This window comes from Rhincodon typus, chromosome 8 (assembly GCF_021869965.1).
Source record: "Rhincodon typus isolate 14 chromosome 8, sRhiTyp1.1, whole genome shotgun sequence".
In the NCBI taxonomy this organism is placed as follows: Eukaryota; Metazoa; Chordata; class Chondrichthyes; order Orectolobiformes; family Rhincodontidae; genus Rhincodon; species Rhincodon typus.
The window spans coordinates 1,018,363-1,033,082 of record NC_063339.1 but is presented as its reverse complement, the minus strand read 5'-3'; the positions used below and the strand labels follow the sequence as shown (position 1 = coordinate 1,033,082).

The 14,720-nt window shown below is 47.6% G+C and overlaps 1 protein-coding gene across 1 annotated transcript in view; it reads left to right on the top strand.

The window, feature by feature from the left end:
• Nucleotides 1-301: 301 nt before the first annotated feature.
• The window catches only part of LOC109938684 (serine/threonine-protein kinase Nek9), a 162,009-nt gene continuing 147,590 nt past the window's right edge, over nt 302-14,720 (top strand). The window contains exons 1-5 of the mRNA XM_048599984.1: nt 302-448; nt 2,170-2,301; nt 3,085-3,195; nt 3,628-3,692; nt 7,422-7,472. Of these exons, the coding sequence (XP_048455941.1) occupies nt 302-448; nt 2,170-2,301; nt 3,085-3,195; nt 3,628-3,692; nt 7,422-7,472 (506 nt within the window). The remainder of the gene's footprint in view (nt 449-2,169; nt 2,302-3,084; nt 3,196-3,627; nt 3,693-7,421; nt 7,473-14,720) is intronic.

The following is a 14,720-nucleotide window of genomic DNA, read 5'->3' as shown; positions in this document are numbered from 1 at the left end:
CCGAAACTCAATCCCTCTACCAATAAAACCTAACATACTGTACGCCTTCTTAACAACGCTACCAACCTGGGTGGCAACTTTCAGTGATCTATGCACATAGACACCGAGATCTCTCTGCTCATGTGTGCTGCAGCTTTCTGCAGTTTCTCTCCATTTAAATAATATTCTGTCTGTGTTCTCCCTTCACACCTACTGCTGATCTGCAGAATTATGCACTTTTTCTTTCAATTTGATACAATTTTTAACTTCCTTAGTTAGCCATGGATGACAGGAAGTGTGAGGAAAAAAATGTGTTACATAAATGGAGAATGACTGCGGAATTCCGAAGTACAAAGGGATTTATGTGCTGTCACGTATGAGTTACAAAATGTTACTGCACAAGTACAGCATAAAATCAGGGATGCTAATGGAGAGTTATCCTTTATTCCGAGAGGAATTGAACATAAAAGTAAGGATGTTATGCTTCCGTTAACCAGGGCCTTGGTGAGATCACATCTCAAATACTACGTGCAGTTCCTTATTTAAGGGATAATATAAATGCATATGAGGCGGTTCACTAATCAGAGGAGGTTTGCTGGGTTGTACCTGGAATGAGCAGGTATATATTTATTGAAATGTCTAAGATCCTGAATGGCCTTGACAAGGTGGTTGTGCAAAAGAATAGTTCTTCCTGTGAGTCAATCCAGAACTAGGGGGCAGTGTTTAAAATGAGGGGTCACCCTTTCAGGACAGAGATGAGGAGAGTGTTTTCACTCAGAGGGTCGTGTGACTTTGAAACTCTCCGCCTCAGAATGTAGTGGGTGTAGTGTCATGGAATATATTTAAGTTAAAAGTAAATAGTGATTTATTTGACTCCAATTTCTTATGTTCTCTTCCATAAGACCATAGGAACAGAATTAGGCTGTTCAGCCCATTACATCAGGTCTTCCATTTGATCATGACCAATATGTTTCTCAACCCCATTATCCTGCCTTCTTCCTGTAACCCTTGATCCCCTTACTCATCAGGAACCTATCTACTTCTGTCTTAAATACACTCAATGACTTGGCCTCACAGCCCTCTGTGAAAATGAGTTGCTCAGATTCACCACCCTGGCTGAAGAAATTCCTCCTCATCTCGGTTCTAAAGGATCATCCCTTCACTCTAAGGCTGAGTTTCTGGGTCCTAGGTCACTAGTAGGAGAGATATCTTCACCACGTCCACTCTATCTAGGTCTCCTAGCATTCTGTAAGTTTCAATCAGATTCCCTCCTCATCCTTCTAAACTCCATATACAGACCCAGAGTCCTCAACTGCTACTGGTATGACAAGCCCTTCATCTCTAGGATCATTCTTGTAAACCTTCTCTGGATCCCCTCCAACACCAGCACATCCTTACTCAAGTCAGGGCCCAAAACCACTTACTATTGTGGTCTGACCAGAACCTCATACAACCTCAGCAGTACATCTCTGCTGCTGCATTCTAGCTCCCTTGAAATGAATGCAACATTGTATTTGCCTTCCTAACCACCAACTGAACCTGCGCATTAAGCTCAAGTGAATCTTAAACTAGAACTCCCAACTACCTTTGTGCTTAAAATTTCTGAAGCCTTTTCCCATTTATAAAATAGTTTATGCCTCTAATCTTCCTACAAAAATGTATAACCTCATACTTTCCTACATTGTATTCCATCTGCCACGTCTTTGCCCACTCTCCCAGCCTGTCCAAATCCTCTGCAGCCTCCCTGCTACCTCAACACTATCTGTCCTGCCACCTGTCTTTGTGTTATCTGTAAACATAGCAACAAACCCTCAGTTCTTTTGTCCAGAATGTTAATGTATAATGTGATTAGCTGTGGTCCAAACACAGACCCCTCCACTGGTTTCCTTCCCTTTGAGTATTTCTTCCTCACTTTTGCAGAATTGTACAATATCTGTGTAAGTGTCTGCCATGGCTTCTGTATTGACCTATCCTTTAACCCCATTTAAACTCTGATACTGACAGAACTGTGGGAGTTGATGTGATTTGATAAAACATTGTGAGTAATCTCACTTGTACAGATGAACTAGAAGAAACGTTTTCCCTGGAATAGAGGTGCAGTGCTGATATTGGTGTTCTTCCTGTGAGTCTGAGCTGGGATTGCAGCTAGCCTGTTCTGCAGTCTGGCTGATGCGTGTGTTTTCTCTGCAGTGTGTCGGGACTCCGTATTACATGTCACCAGAACTCTGCCAAGGGGAGAAGTATAATTTTAAATCGGATATCTGGGCAGTCGGCTGTGTACTGTTCGAACTGCTGACCCTCACTCGAACATTTGATGCAACGGTATGAACCTCAATAGGACAAGTAATCTGCTTCCTCCTCGAAATCTGGGTCCATCTGCTCCCATTGAGTAGGAGGCCAATGCGTGATATTCATTTCATACTCAGTCCCATCTGTTCCTGCTATCCAAGCCAACTCCCTCAATCCCCACCTACTGCCACCTACTCGCCAACACTCCCAACCTCTATATCCCAGCCAAGCCCTTTCTCTCTCTGTCTCTCTCTCTCCCTCCCTCTCCCTCCCCGAACCACAGCGTCAACTCTCACTGCCCTTACAGACCTCCCTGTCCCAAACACTTGGCACTTCCCCAGCCTTTTAGCCTCCATGCTGCTTGCTCCACTCCCCCCAACCCATCTCCCTATCAAACATCTTTCCCCAGTCACTATCTTTCTACCTCTACCATTGCTTCTCCCCCCACCCACCCACTCTTTCTTTCTCTTCCTCTGTCTTACCGGCCCCCTCTCTCTTCCACCATCCCAACCTCCCTCCATCTCACCCTCCCTCCCACGCTCCCTTTCTCTCGGCCGCGTTCCTCCCTTTCCCTCAGCCGTGCTCCTTCCTCCCTCTGGGCCGCGCGCCTCCCTCCCTCTGGGCTGCGCTCCTCCCTCTCCCGCCCCTCGCCTCTATCTTTACTCCCCTCTCTCACACTCATGCTTTTACACTCTCTTTCTTTCCATAGCTGCTTTTCACCTCTTGTCTTTTCCACCCTCTCTCTCCAGCCCTCTCTTTCCTCTTTCCTCCATTGCACTGATCAATATAGTGACTTTATTTGTTTCTGCTTCCCAGAATCCGCTGAATCTTTGTGTGAAGATAGTGAAGGGAACGCGTACGATGGATGTGGATCCAACTGTATATAGTGAGGCCATGCGCTCTATAGTCTTGGAGTGTTTGGATAAGGTGAGCTTGATGCACACATCTGCATCTACTCATGCCTTGTCATGCCACTCGGGGAAGGCGCAGAGTCCCCTGGGTGTGCACGCGGCGCTCTGGGTGTGCATGCGGTTCCCCCCAGTGTACACAGTGTGTCCCTGGGTGTGCACGTGGCGCTCTGGGTGTGCACGCGGTTCCCCCCCAGTGTACACAGTGTGCCGCTGGGTGTGCACGCAGCGCTGTGGGTGTGCGCACGGCGCTCTGGGTGTGCACGCGGTTTCCCCCCAGTGTACACAGTGTGCCCCTGGGTGTGCACGCTGTGCTACTGGGCATGTACGAGGCGCCCCTGGGCATGCACACGGCGCTCTGGGCATACACGCGGTGCCACTGGGTGTGCACAGTGTGCCCCTCGGCATATACACAGCACACTGTGCCCATCATTCACTGTCTTTATTTCAGGATCCAGAGAAGCGACCAGCAGCCAACGAGATCCTGAACCAGCCAATCATCGACAACCAGCGAGGGTGAGTTCCTAGTTGACTTGGTCCAGCGTAATCTGGCTATAAAGGGATAGTGAGCAAGGATTGGGCAGATGGGGGTGAAGGAAGGGGGCAGGGTCACTGGGTCAAAATCCTGAAACTCCCTGCCTTAGGGCATTGTGGGTCAGCCCACAGCAGGTGGACTGCAGGGGTTCTCAAGGGCAACAAGAAGCAGGCAATAAATGCTGGCCCAGCCAGTGATGCCCATGCCCCCCAAGTGAATAATAAAAACATTCGGAAATACTGCATTTGGTCCCCATTAACAGCAGAGGTTCCGATCTTGTTTAGATGGAGTTCAGGCTTATGCTTTTCTGGTCTGGATATTATTCCAACTTGCTCACGTACCAACTCACAACCCCATTGATTACTTGTTTCCCATATATCACTCACATTCACATACAATACCATTGATTAACACACAATAAACAGTTCCTTACTTACACTTAGCCTCGGGGATCTCTGTCATTCTGTCCAGAAAATATCACCCAAACCCCAATCATTTCTATAGCTTGTGAACAGCTGGGACCCTACCTCTGATCCTGATGGTATTCTGTTGTTTACTTCTTCATTATTTCCCTGTTCTCCATTACAAATTCTCCTGTTTCCACCTGACATGAACTTGCATTTGTCCTTCCTAATATTTTCCTTTTCACGACAATAAAGTAGCTGTTACAGTCAGCTTTAATATTTCTTTCTGGTTTGCACTCATGTCATTTTTCCCAATCTCTGTCACTTTCTTGATCGATTTTGCTGGGTTCTAATTTGCTCTTAATCCTCAGGCTTATCTGAACCTTAACTGTTTGAATGAAGTTGTGTAATTTCTTTCGTTAGCCACAGTTGAATTATCTTTCCTGTTTGTGTCTTAGGCAAATGTATATTTGTTGCAGACAATTTAATGTGAGTTGCTAGTGAGACCGCACCTAGAGTACTGGAGCAGTTTTGGTCTCCTTATATAAGGAAAGCTATAATTTCATTGGAGAAAGTTCAGAGAATGTTCACTAGGATGAGCCCTAGTACGGAGTGATTGTCTTCTGAACAAATGTTGAGCAGGTTGGGGACTCTACTCAGTGGAATATCGAACAACCAGAGATGATCTCATTGAAAGATATGAAATGGGGCTTGACAGGGTAAATGCTGAGAGGATTCATTCATTCACAGGATGGGGGTGTCATTGGCCAGGCCAGCATTTATTACACATCCCTAATTGCACAAAGGGCATGTAAGACTCAACCACATTGCTGTGGGTCTGGAATCATAATTAACCCTTCTTCTTTACTTGATACCAAATCTGAAATAGCCTGATCTCTAGTTGATTTCTTAATGTACTGTTTCAGAAACCCATCTTGTACACGTTGCAAGAATTCATCTCTACAGTAATGCTATTAACTTGGTTAACCCAGTCTGTATCTAAATTGAAGTCACCCATTGTTTATTACCCACATGGTATGCATCTCTAATTTCCTGATCTATATCCACTGCACTTTGGTAGGACGTTTCTCAAGGCCACCAACGTCAGCTGCCCCTTGCTGTTTCGTAGCTTCAGCCAAACCGGATCCTCAAGTCCTCTCTTGGTGACGGACTGATTCCATCCCTTTTGCTTTTTGTCCATCCTTTCTTGAAGGTTCTGTTCCGAGTCAATTGCCATTTCCCTGTAATGGCAATTAAATCTGTTTGGTACCTTTTACCTTGCTGTGAATGCTGCATATGTTCAGGTAAAGTACCCTTAACTTTGTTTTTGAAACATTATTCTGTATTCTGATCCTATTTGATGCTTGCCTTTACTCTTCTGTTTCTAATTTCAATTCCCCTCACTGTATGTCCCCTGCTACTGCTACATTCCATATTGCTCTCCCACTTCAGTGGCTTTCTGGACCATGGTCACTAAGCTCATCCACCCTGCAGCCTCCACTCTCATCCAAGCTGGACAAACCTCAACCCTGTTGGACAATTGCAAAGGCTGAGGCACCTATGCTGCTGGCCTTTGGGTCCTCTGACCTTCCTCACACAGGCATACTCACCTGTCGCTGACTACTGACTAAATTATACAACCTTATCCTCAGGTCTGTAACTGGCTCCCAGTACAAAATAGTCAGTTAACGTTTCCCCTCACTGATGTACTCGGCCTTCACCTCCGAGCCAGTGCAGACACACAGTGCCGATAGAGTTCTGGGGAAGGGTTACTGGACCTGAAACTTTAACTCTGATTTCCTTCTTCACAGATGCTGCCAGACCTGCTGAGCTTTTCCAGCAACTTCTGTTTTTGCTATTGTGACAGTGCCTACTTGTTTGCCTTGGATCACACGAACACCCAGTTTGCTCAAATGCTGTAGCTGTGGTGCATCACCTTTTCTACCAACCTAATGTGTTTTAGTTAACAAGATAATTAACTTAATTTTTTTGTTACTTTTCATTTTCATATATTTTGTTAACATTGGGGTGGCACAGTGGCTCAGTGGCTCAGTGGTCAGCAGTGCTGTCTCAGTGCTAGGAACCCGGGTTCGATTCCAGCCTCGGGCAACTGTGTAAAGTTTGTACATTCTCCCCATGTCTGCATGGGTTTCTGCTGGTGCTCTGGTTTCCTCCCACAATCCAAAGATGTGCAAGTTAGGTGGATTGGCCACACTAAATCACCCTTAGTGTTCAGGGATGTGAAAGTTATGTGCGTTAGCCATGGGAAATGCAGGGTTACAGGGATAGGGTAGTAGGATGGGTTTGGGTAAGATGATTTTGGAGGGTTGGTGTGGGATTGTTGGGCTGAATGGCCTGTTTCCACACTTTGGGGATTCTATACCGTGCCTCTGTGGCAATACCATCAACACCTGTACTATTTTAAACTTGAGGAACAAAATAGACCTTAACCACTTCCCAGATACTCACCAAATTGGTGGGAAATGAAGTTGCAGTGAAATAATAAGCAAGTTACAAATGGACATGGATCAGTAAGGTGAATGGGCCAAAATCTGGCTGATGGAGACAATCTGCAGATTGCTTCAGTGCAAACGATCTGGGAATTGTGGAAGGCTAGTATGCAGGTACAGGAGGGGATAATGATTGTAAATTGAATTTTGGCACTTATTGCTAAAAGAATGGAGTTTAAATTAGGGAAATGTTGCAATTGCTCAAGGCGTCATTGAGACCATTTTGGATTCGAGCAGTTTTGATCCCCTTACTTGAGGAACGTCGTAGTTGTATTGGAGGCAGTTTGGGGAAGTTTCACAAGGTTAACTCCAGAGATTGAAGGCATGACTAATGAGGAAAAAAATGAGCAGTTTAGACGAATACCACAGTTTAGAAGATGTATAAGGTGCTAAAGGGGATTTACAAGTGGACATAGAGAGGATATTTCCTCATGTGGGGCTGTCTAAAATGATAAGGGGTAGCAGATTTAAAACCAAGATGAGGAGAAATCACTTCTCTCAAAGGGTCTGTGGAATTCACTGTCCCAGAGTGTAATGGATGCTGAGACATGGAGTAAATTTAAGGAGGAGATAGGCAGGCACCTGTCCACTCCCAATCACCCATCTTCCCCTTGACCCACTTCTCATCTCTCCACCCTTTCCTTCATCTTTCTCCATCTCCTGTTTTCCCTTTTGGTCTTATCTCTCATCTCACCTCACCATCTTTGCTTACCCTTCTAGCTCTCCCTCACTTGATTGGAGAGATGGTTGTGGATCATCTTTCCTTCACAACCTGACTGCCTCTTCTTGCTTCCAGGTCAATGGAGGACAGAGTCACTCAGTTGAATGGATCAGCACGTAAAACCAGGTGAGTTTGCTTTAATTTGTTCATGGGATGTGGGCACTAACCAGGACAGTATTTTGGACAGTATTTATTACTCATCCATAGTTGTCCAAAGGGTAGTTAAGAATCAACCACATAGCTGTCGGTCTGGAGCTAGTGTTAGCCAGACTGGGTGTGGATGGTGGATTTCCTTCCCAAAAGGGCATCAGTGACGTAGATGAGTTTTTAATAACTATCAACAGTGGTTACATGGTCACCATTAGGGATATTTTTAAATCCAGACTTGTATTGAGCTAAAATTCCACCACTTCCCATGATTCAAACCCATGTCCCCAAAGCATTAGCCTGAGTTTCTGGATTACTAGTCCAGTGATACTACCACAGCACAACTGTTTCCCCCAAATTGGGAGGACCTCTTTTTCCAACAGAAATTTACTGACTCGCAGTGGGATACAGGGTCCCCCTCCTCTCCTCAAGGTGGTGACTCTCACTGGGATACAGGGTCCCCCTCCTCTCCTGAAGGTGCTGACTCTCACTGGGCTACAGGGTTCCCCTCCTCTCCTGAAGGTGCTGACTCTCACTGGGGTACAGGATTCCCCTCCTCTCCTGAAGTGCTGACTCTCAGTGGGGTACAGGGTCCCCCTCCCCTCCTGAAGGTGCTGATTCTCACTGGGGTGCCAGGTCCTCCACCTCTCCTGAAGGTGCTGGCTCTCACTGGGGTACAGGGTCCCCCTCCTCTCCTGAAGGTGCTGGCTCTCACTGGGGTACAGGATTCCCCTCCTCTCCTGAAGTGCTGACTCTCACTGGGGTACAGGGTCCCCCTCCCCTCCTGCCGGTGCTGACTCTCACTGGGGTACAGGTTTCCCACCTCTCCTGAAGGTGCTGACTCTCACTGGGGTACAGGGTCCCCCTCCCCTCCTGAAGGTGCTGACTCTCACTGGGATACAGGGTCCCCCTCCTCTCCTGAAGGTGCTGACTCTCACTGGGGTACAGAGTCCCTCTCCTGAAGGTGCTGGCTCTCACTGGGGTACAGACTCCCTCTCCTGAAGGTGCTGACTCTCACTGGGGTACAGGATTCCCCTCCTCTCCTGAAGTGCTGACTCTCAGTGGGGTACAGGGTCCCTCTCCTGAAGGTGCTGACTCTCACTGGGGTACAGGATTCTCCTCCTCTCCTGAAGTGCTGACTCTCAGTGGGGTACAGGATCCCTCTCCTGCAGGTGCTGATTCTCACTGGGGTACCAGGTCCCCCTCCTCTCCTGAAGGTGCTGGCTCTCACTGGGGTCCCCCTCCCCTCCTGACGGTGCTGACTCTCACTGGGGTACAGGTTTCCCCTCCTCTCCTGAAGGTGCTGACTCTCACTGGGGTACAGGGTCCCTCTCCTGAAGGTGCTGATTCTCACTGGGGTACCGGGTGCCCCTCCTCTCCTGAAGGTGCTGGCTCTCACTGGGGTACAGGGTCCCCCTCCCCTCCTGAAGGTGCTGGCTCTCACTGGGGTACAGGGTCCCCCTCCCCTCCTGAAGGTGCTGATCTCACTGGGGTACAGGGTCCCTCTCCTGAAGTTGCTGACTCTCATGGGGGGACAGGGTTCCCCTCCTCTCCTGAAGGTGCTGGCTCTCACTGGAGTACAGGATTCCCCTCCTCTCCTGAAGTGCTGACTCTCAGTGGGGTACAGGGTCCCCCTCCCCTCCTGAAGGTGCTGATTCTCACTGGGGTGCCAGGTCCTCCACCTCTCCTGAAGGTGCTGGCTCTCACTGGGGTACAGGGTCCCCCTCCCCTCCTGAAGGTGCTGACTCTCACTGGGATACAGGGTCCCCCTCCCCTCCTGACGGTGCTGACTCTCACTGGGGTACAGGGTCCCCCTCCCCTCCTGACGGTGCTGCCTCTCACTGGGGTACAGGTTTCCCCTCCTCTCCTGGAGGTGCTGACTCTCACTGGGGTCCCCCTCCCCTCCTGACAGTGCTGACTCTCACTGGGATACAGGGTCCCCCTCCCCTCCTGAAGATGCTGGCTCTCACTGGTGTACAGGGTCCCCCTCCCCTCCTGAAGGTGCTGACTCTCACTGGGGTACTGGGTCCCGCTCCCCTCCTGAAGGCGCTGACTCACTGGGTTACAGGGAACCCCTCACCACCTCAACGTGCTGGCTCTCACTGGGGTACAGGGTCCCTCTCCTGAAGGTGCTGACTCTCACTGGGCTACAGGATTCCCCTCCTCTCCTGAAGGTGCTGACTGTCACTGGGGTAAAGGGTCCCTCTCCTGAAGGTGTTGATTCTCACTGGGATACCGGGTCCCCCTCCTCTCCTGAAGGTGCTGGCTCTCACTGGGATACAGGGTCCCCCTCCCCTCCTGAAGATGCTGGCTCTCACTGGTGTACAGGGTCCCCCTCCCCTCCTGAAGGTGCTGACTCTCACTGGGGTACAGGGTCCCGCTCCCCTCCTGAAGGCGCTGACTCTCACGGGGTACAGGGTCCCCCTCCCCTCCTGAAGGTGCTGACTCTCACTGGGGTACAGGGTCCCCCTCCCTTCCTGACGGTGCTGACTCTCACTGGGGTACAGGTTTTCCTCCTCTCCTGAAGGTGCTGACTCTCACTTGGGTGCAGGGTCCCCCTCCCCTCCTGAAGGTGCTGACTCTCACTGGGGTATAGGTCTCCTCCTCCTGTGTTCCTGGCAGTCACACCCTGTAGCTTAAATATTTGAAATTTGACCCCTGGTCAGAGAGAGGAGCATGTGACAACACATGGGGCAAGTAGAGAGATCCTGGGTGTGTTGTTGGAGGGGCCTCAGCTCTTGACCTTGTCCAACCGGTACAATGTTCTTGCTGTCTATGTGGATGAGGAAAAGGGCTGCAGGAAGGATGGTCAAACTCCCTGCACCGTGGTCCAGGTAGCACAAAGAGAAGTGATAGTGGTCGGCATTCCATAATTAGTGGTCAATATATTATCCTTTCTCAGTAGGATTGAGAGTTCTGCCTGGTGTATTGCCTACTGAATGCCAAGGTGATGGATATCTCGAGTAGCTTGGAAAGGTACTGGAGTGAAAGAGGGAGGATCCAGCTGTTATGGTCCATGTTGACATCAGCAAGAAAGCAAGAGGTCCTTTTTAGAAAATGTCAGAAATTCAGAAGAAAATTAAAAACCGGACCTCACCGGTTGTAATGCCTGGATTATTACTTGAGCAGATTGGTGAAGAATTAAGATTAGAGACATAAGCTAACGAGTGGGATGGGAAAGAGAGATTCCAGTATATGGGGCACTGGCATCGGTGTTCTGACAGGAGAGACCTGTACCCTCAGGACAGGCTCCACCTAAATCGATCTGGGACCAGGATCCTAGCGGAAAGGCTAAATAGGGTGGTCATCAGGACTTTACACCAGTTAAAGTGGGGGAGAGTTTCAGGAGAGGTTATTGAAGTTTCCAGAATAGTTAATAGGACAGAGTGAGGAAATGGTCAGGAAACTAATTTCAGGCACAGCAGATAAAGAACAATGGTGAGAATGAATGAACTTGTAGCACAGATTGGAATTGGCGGATACGATGTTGTGGCTGCAGGGGGATCAGGGCTGGGACCTAAATATCCATGGATATGCGTCCTTTCGAAAGGACAGTTAGAGGGGATGGGATTGCCTTATTAGTAAGAAATGAAATGAAATTGATAGCAAGAAGTGATATCGAGTTGGAAAGTGTGGAATCTGTATGGGTAGAGTTGAGGAACCACAAAGGGAAAAAGACCCTGACATGAATTGTGTACAGGCCTGTATCAGTGGTCATGCTGTGAGAAAGAAAATAAGTCAGGAGACAGAAAAGGCATGTAAGGGAGGCACTATTACAATAATAATGGGAGACTTCAAAATGCAGGTGGACTGGGAAAATCAGGTTGGTAGCAGATGCCAAGAAAAGGAATTCGTGGAATATCTGCAAAATGGTATTTTGGAGCAGCTTGCGGTGGAGCCCATGAGGGAACAGGCAGTTCTGGATTTGGTGATATGTAATGGGGCAGACTTGATTAGGGATCTTAAGGTGAAGAAACTCCTAGGGGCAATAACCATGATATGATAGAATTTAACCTGCATTTTGAGAGGGAAAAGATTGAGTCAGATGTAACATTACAATTGAGGAAAGGTAACTACAAAGACACGAGGGAGGAGTTGACTAGAGTTGATTGGAAGGGGAGCCTCGCAGGGAAGGTAGTGAAGCATCAATGACAGGATTTTCTCGGATAATTTGGGAGGCACAGCAGAACTTCATTCCAAGGAAGAAGAAATGTACAAAGGGCAGGCTGAGGTAACCATGGCTGACAAGGGAAGTCAGGGACAGCACAAAAGCAAAAGCAAAAGTAAAAGCATATAATGTGGTGAAGATTAGTGGGAAGCTGGAGAATATGGGAGCCTTTAAAAAAAACTAAAAATGCTATGGGGGGAGATGAAATACGAGGTTAAGCTAGCTAGTCATATAAAATAAGATTGCAAGAGTTTTTTTTGGTATCTAAGTGGTGAGAGTAAGAGTGGATATTGGACCATTAGAAAATGACGGTGGAGAAGTAGTAATGGGGAACAAAGAAATAGTGGAGGAACTGAATAGGAAGTTTGCATAAGTTTTCACTGTGGAGGGCACTAGCAGCATACCAGAACTTCAAGAGAGTCAGGGGGGCAGTCGTGAATGTAGTGGCCGTCATTAAAGAGAAGGTGCTGGGGAAGCTGAAAGGTCTGAAGGTGGATAAATCACCTGGACCAGATGGACTACATCCCAGAGTTCTGAAGGAGATAGCTGAGAAGATTGTAGAGGCTTTGGGTGGTGATCTTTCAGGAATCACTGGAGTCAGAAAGCACCATACAGGACTGGAAAATAGCAATGTAATACCCCTTTTTAAGCAAGGGAGGGTGGAGAAGACAGGAAATTACAGGCTGGTTAGCCTGACCTTGGATGGTAAGATTTTAGAATTTGTTATTAAGGGTGACATTGCTGAGTACTTGTAAGCACATAATAAAATAGGGCAGAGTCAGCACATCTTCATCAAGGGAAGGTCATGCCTGACAAATCTGTTAGAGTTCTTTGAGGAGGTAACGAGCAAGTGAGAGCAGTGGACATGATTTGTTTGGATTTCCAGAAGGCCTTTGGCAAGGTATCGTATAGGAGGCTGCTGAATGAGATAATAGCCCGTGGTATTAAGGGGCAAGTTACTGGCACGATAGAAGATTGGCTGACTGCCAGAAGGCAGAGAGTGGGGTAAAAGGGATCTTTCAGGATGGCATCCGGTAACTAGTGGATTTCTGCAGAGATCAACATTGGGACCACAACTATTCACATTACACGTTAACAATCTGGAAGAAGGGCTGGCATGGGGGCTCAGCGTTTAGCACTGCTGCCTCACAGCGCCAGGGACCCAGCTTCAGTTCTAGCTTCAGGCAACTGTCTGTGTGGAGTTTGCAGGTTCTTCCTGTGTTTGTGTGGGTTTCCTCCGGGTGCTCTGGTTTCCTCCCACAGTCCAAAGATGCACAGGCTGGGTGGATTGGCCTTGCTAAATTGGTCATAGTTTCCAGGGATGTGCAGGTTATGTGGATTGGGAAGGGAAATGTAGGGTAACAGGGATAGGGTAGAGGGAATGAGTCTGGGTGGTATACTCTTTGGAGAGTCAGTGTGGACTTGTTGGGCTGAATGGCCTGTGTCCACACTATAGGGATTCATTGGATTTTATGGAAGAAGCTGAGGGCACTGTTGCTAAGTCTGCATATGACACAAAGACAAGGTGGAGGGGCAGGATAAGGGGAGGCTGCAGAAGGTCTTGGACAGGCTAGGAGAGTGAACAAAGAAGAGGCAGATGGAATACAATGTGGGAAAATATGAAGTTATTCACTTTGGTAGGAAAAATAGAGGCATAGGCTAGTTTCTACTTGGGAGACCTAGGTCAGGATTCTCTGAAGGTTAACATGCAGATTCAGTTGGCAGTTAGGAAAGCAAATTCAGTGTTAGCATGCATTTAAGAGGGCTAGAATGCAACAGTAGAGATGTATTCCTGAGGCTGTGTAAGGCTCTGGTCAGACTGCATTTAGAATATTGTGAGCAGTTTTGGACCCTGTATCTAAGGAAGGGTGTGCTGGTGTTGGAGGGGCTCAAGTGGGGGTTTACAAAAGTGATGAAGGGCTTGTCGTATGAGGAGTGGTTGAGGACTCTGGGTCTGTTTTCGATGGAGTTTAGAAGGATGAGGGTGGAATCTTACTGAAACTTAGATACCGAGAGGCCTGGATAAAGTGGATGTGGAGAAGATGTTTCCACTGGTAGAGACTAGGACCGGAGGGCACAGCCTCAGGGTGAAGGGGTGACTCTTTAGAACCGAGGAACAAAAACAGAAGTTTTTGGAAAAGCTCAGCAGGTCTGGCAGCATCTGTGAACAACACAGTGTTCTGAGGAAGGGTCACTGGACCTGAAACATTAACTCTGATTTTGTCTTCACAGATGCTGCCAGACCTGCTGAGCTTTTCCAGCAACTTCTGTTTTTGTTCCTGTTAAGAACCAGCTGAGTTGGAGGAAAGCCTGCTGAGAACAAACTGCCTCGCTTACCTCATCCATTTCTGATAAGAAAAGCCTCTGTACCAATTCAGGGTGAAACCTATTTGTTGTTTTCAAAGATTAAAATAACATTTCAAGATTATATTTCCTGAGCAAAATGTGTTAACGAGTTCAAAGACCCAACTGTGTGTGATTAGTGACGTGACTTCGTGTGCGAGGACATGAGAGCAATAGATTCTGGAACATTCTACACTTTATCCATTTAGCTTCAAAAATAACCCATTGGCATAAGGTTTGTTCTTCAGAAAGCCAATCTCTACACAGAAATCTTTTTGTTTCCCCCACCCCACTTTTTCTTGATTAGTACAGTTGTCTATGTGTGTGTATGTCTGTCAGTTTGTGTGTGTTTTGTGATATTTATAGAGATATGCCTTTATAGACTGAATTTTGTTTTGATAAACCAATAATTGTGTTTATTGAAAAACCTGGTTGATGGATCTTTCTGTTTAAAACTTCGTATAGGTAAAGTATGTAATTGGTCATTTTAAGGTTTTGGAGTAGATCTGTAGCTCGGGTTGTAGGTGTTGAGGTTGGTTGGCTCACCGAGCTGGTTTGTTGCTCTGCAGACGTTTCGTTACTGTGCTTTGTAACATCCTCAGTGCAGCCTCTGCTGAAGCGTCAGTGTGTTTTCCCGCCTAGTTTTAAACTCTGGGGTCCATTGCGATGGATTGCCTCACTTCCGGGTTTCCTCCGTAGTGGAATGTATATGGGGT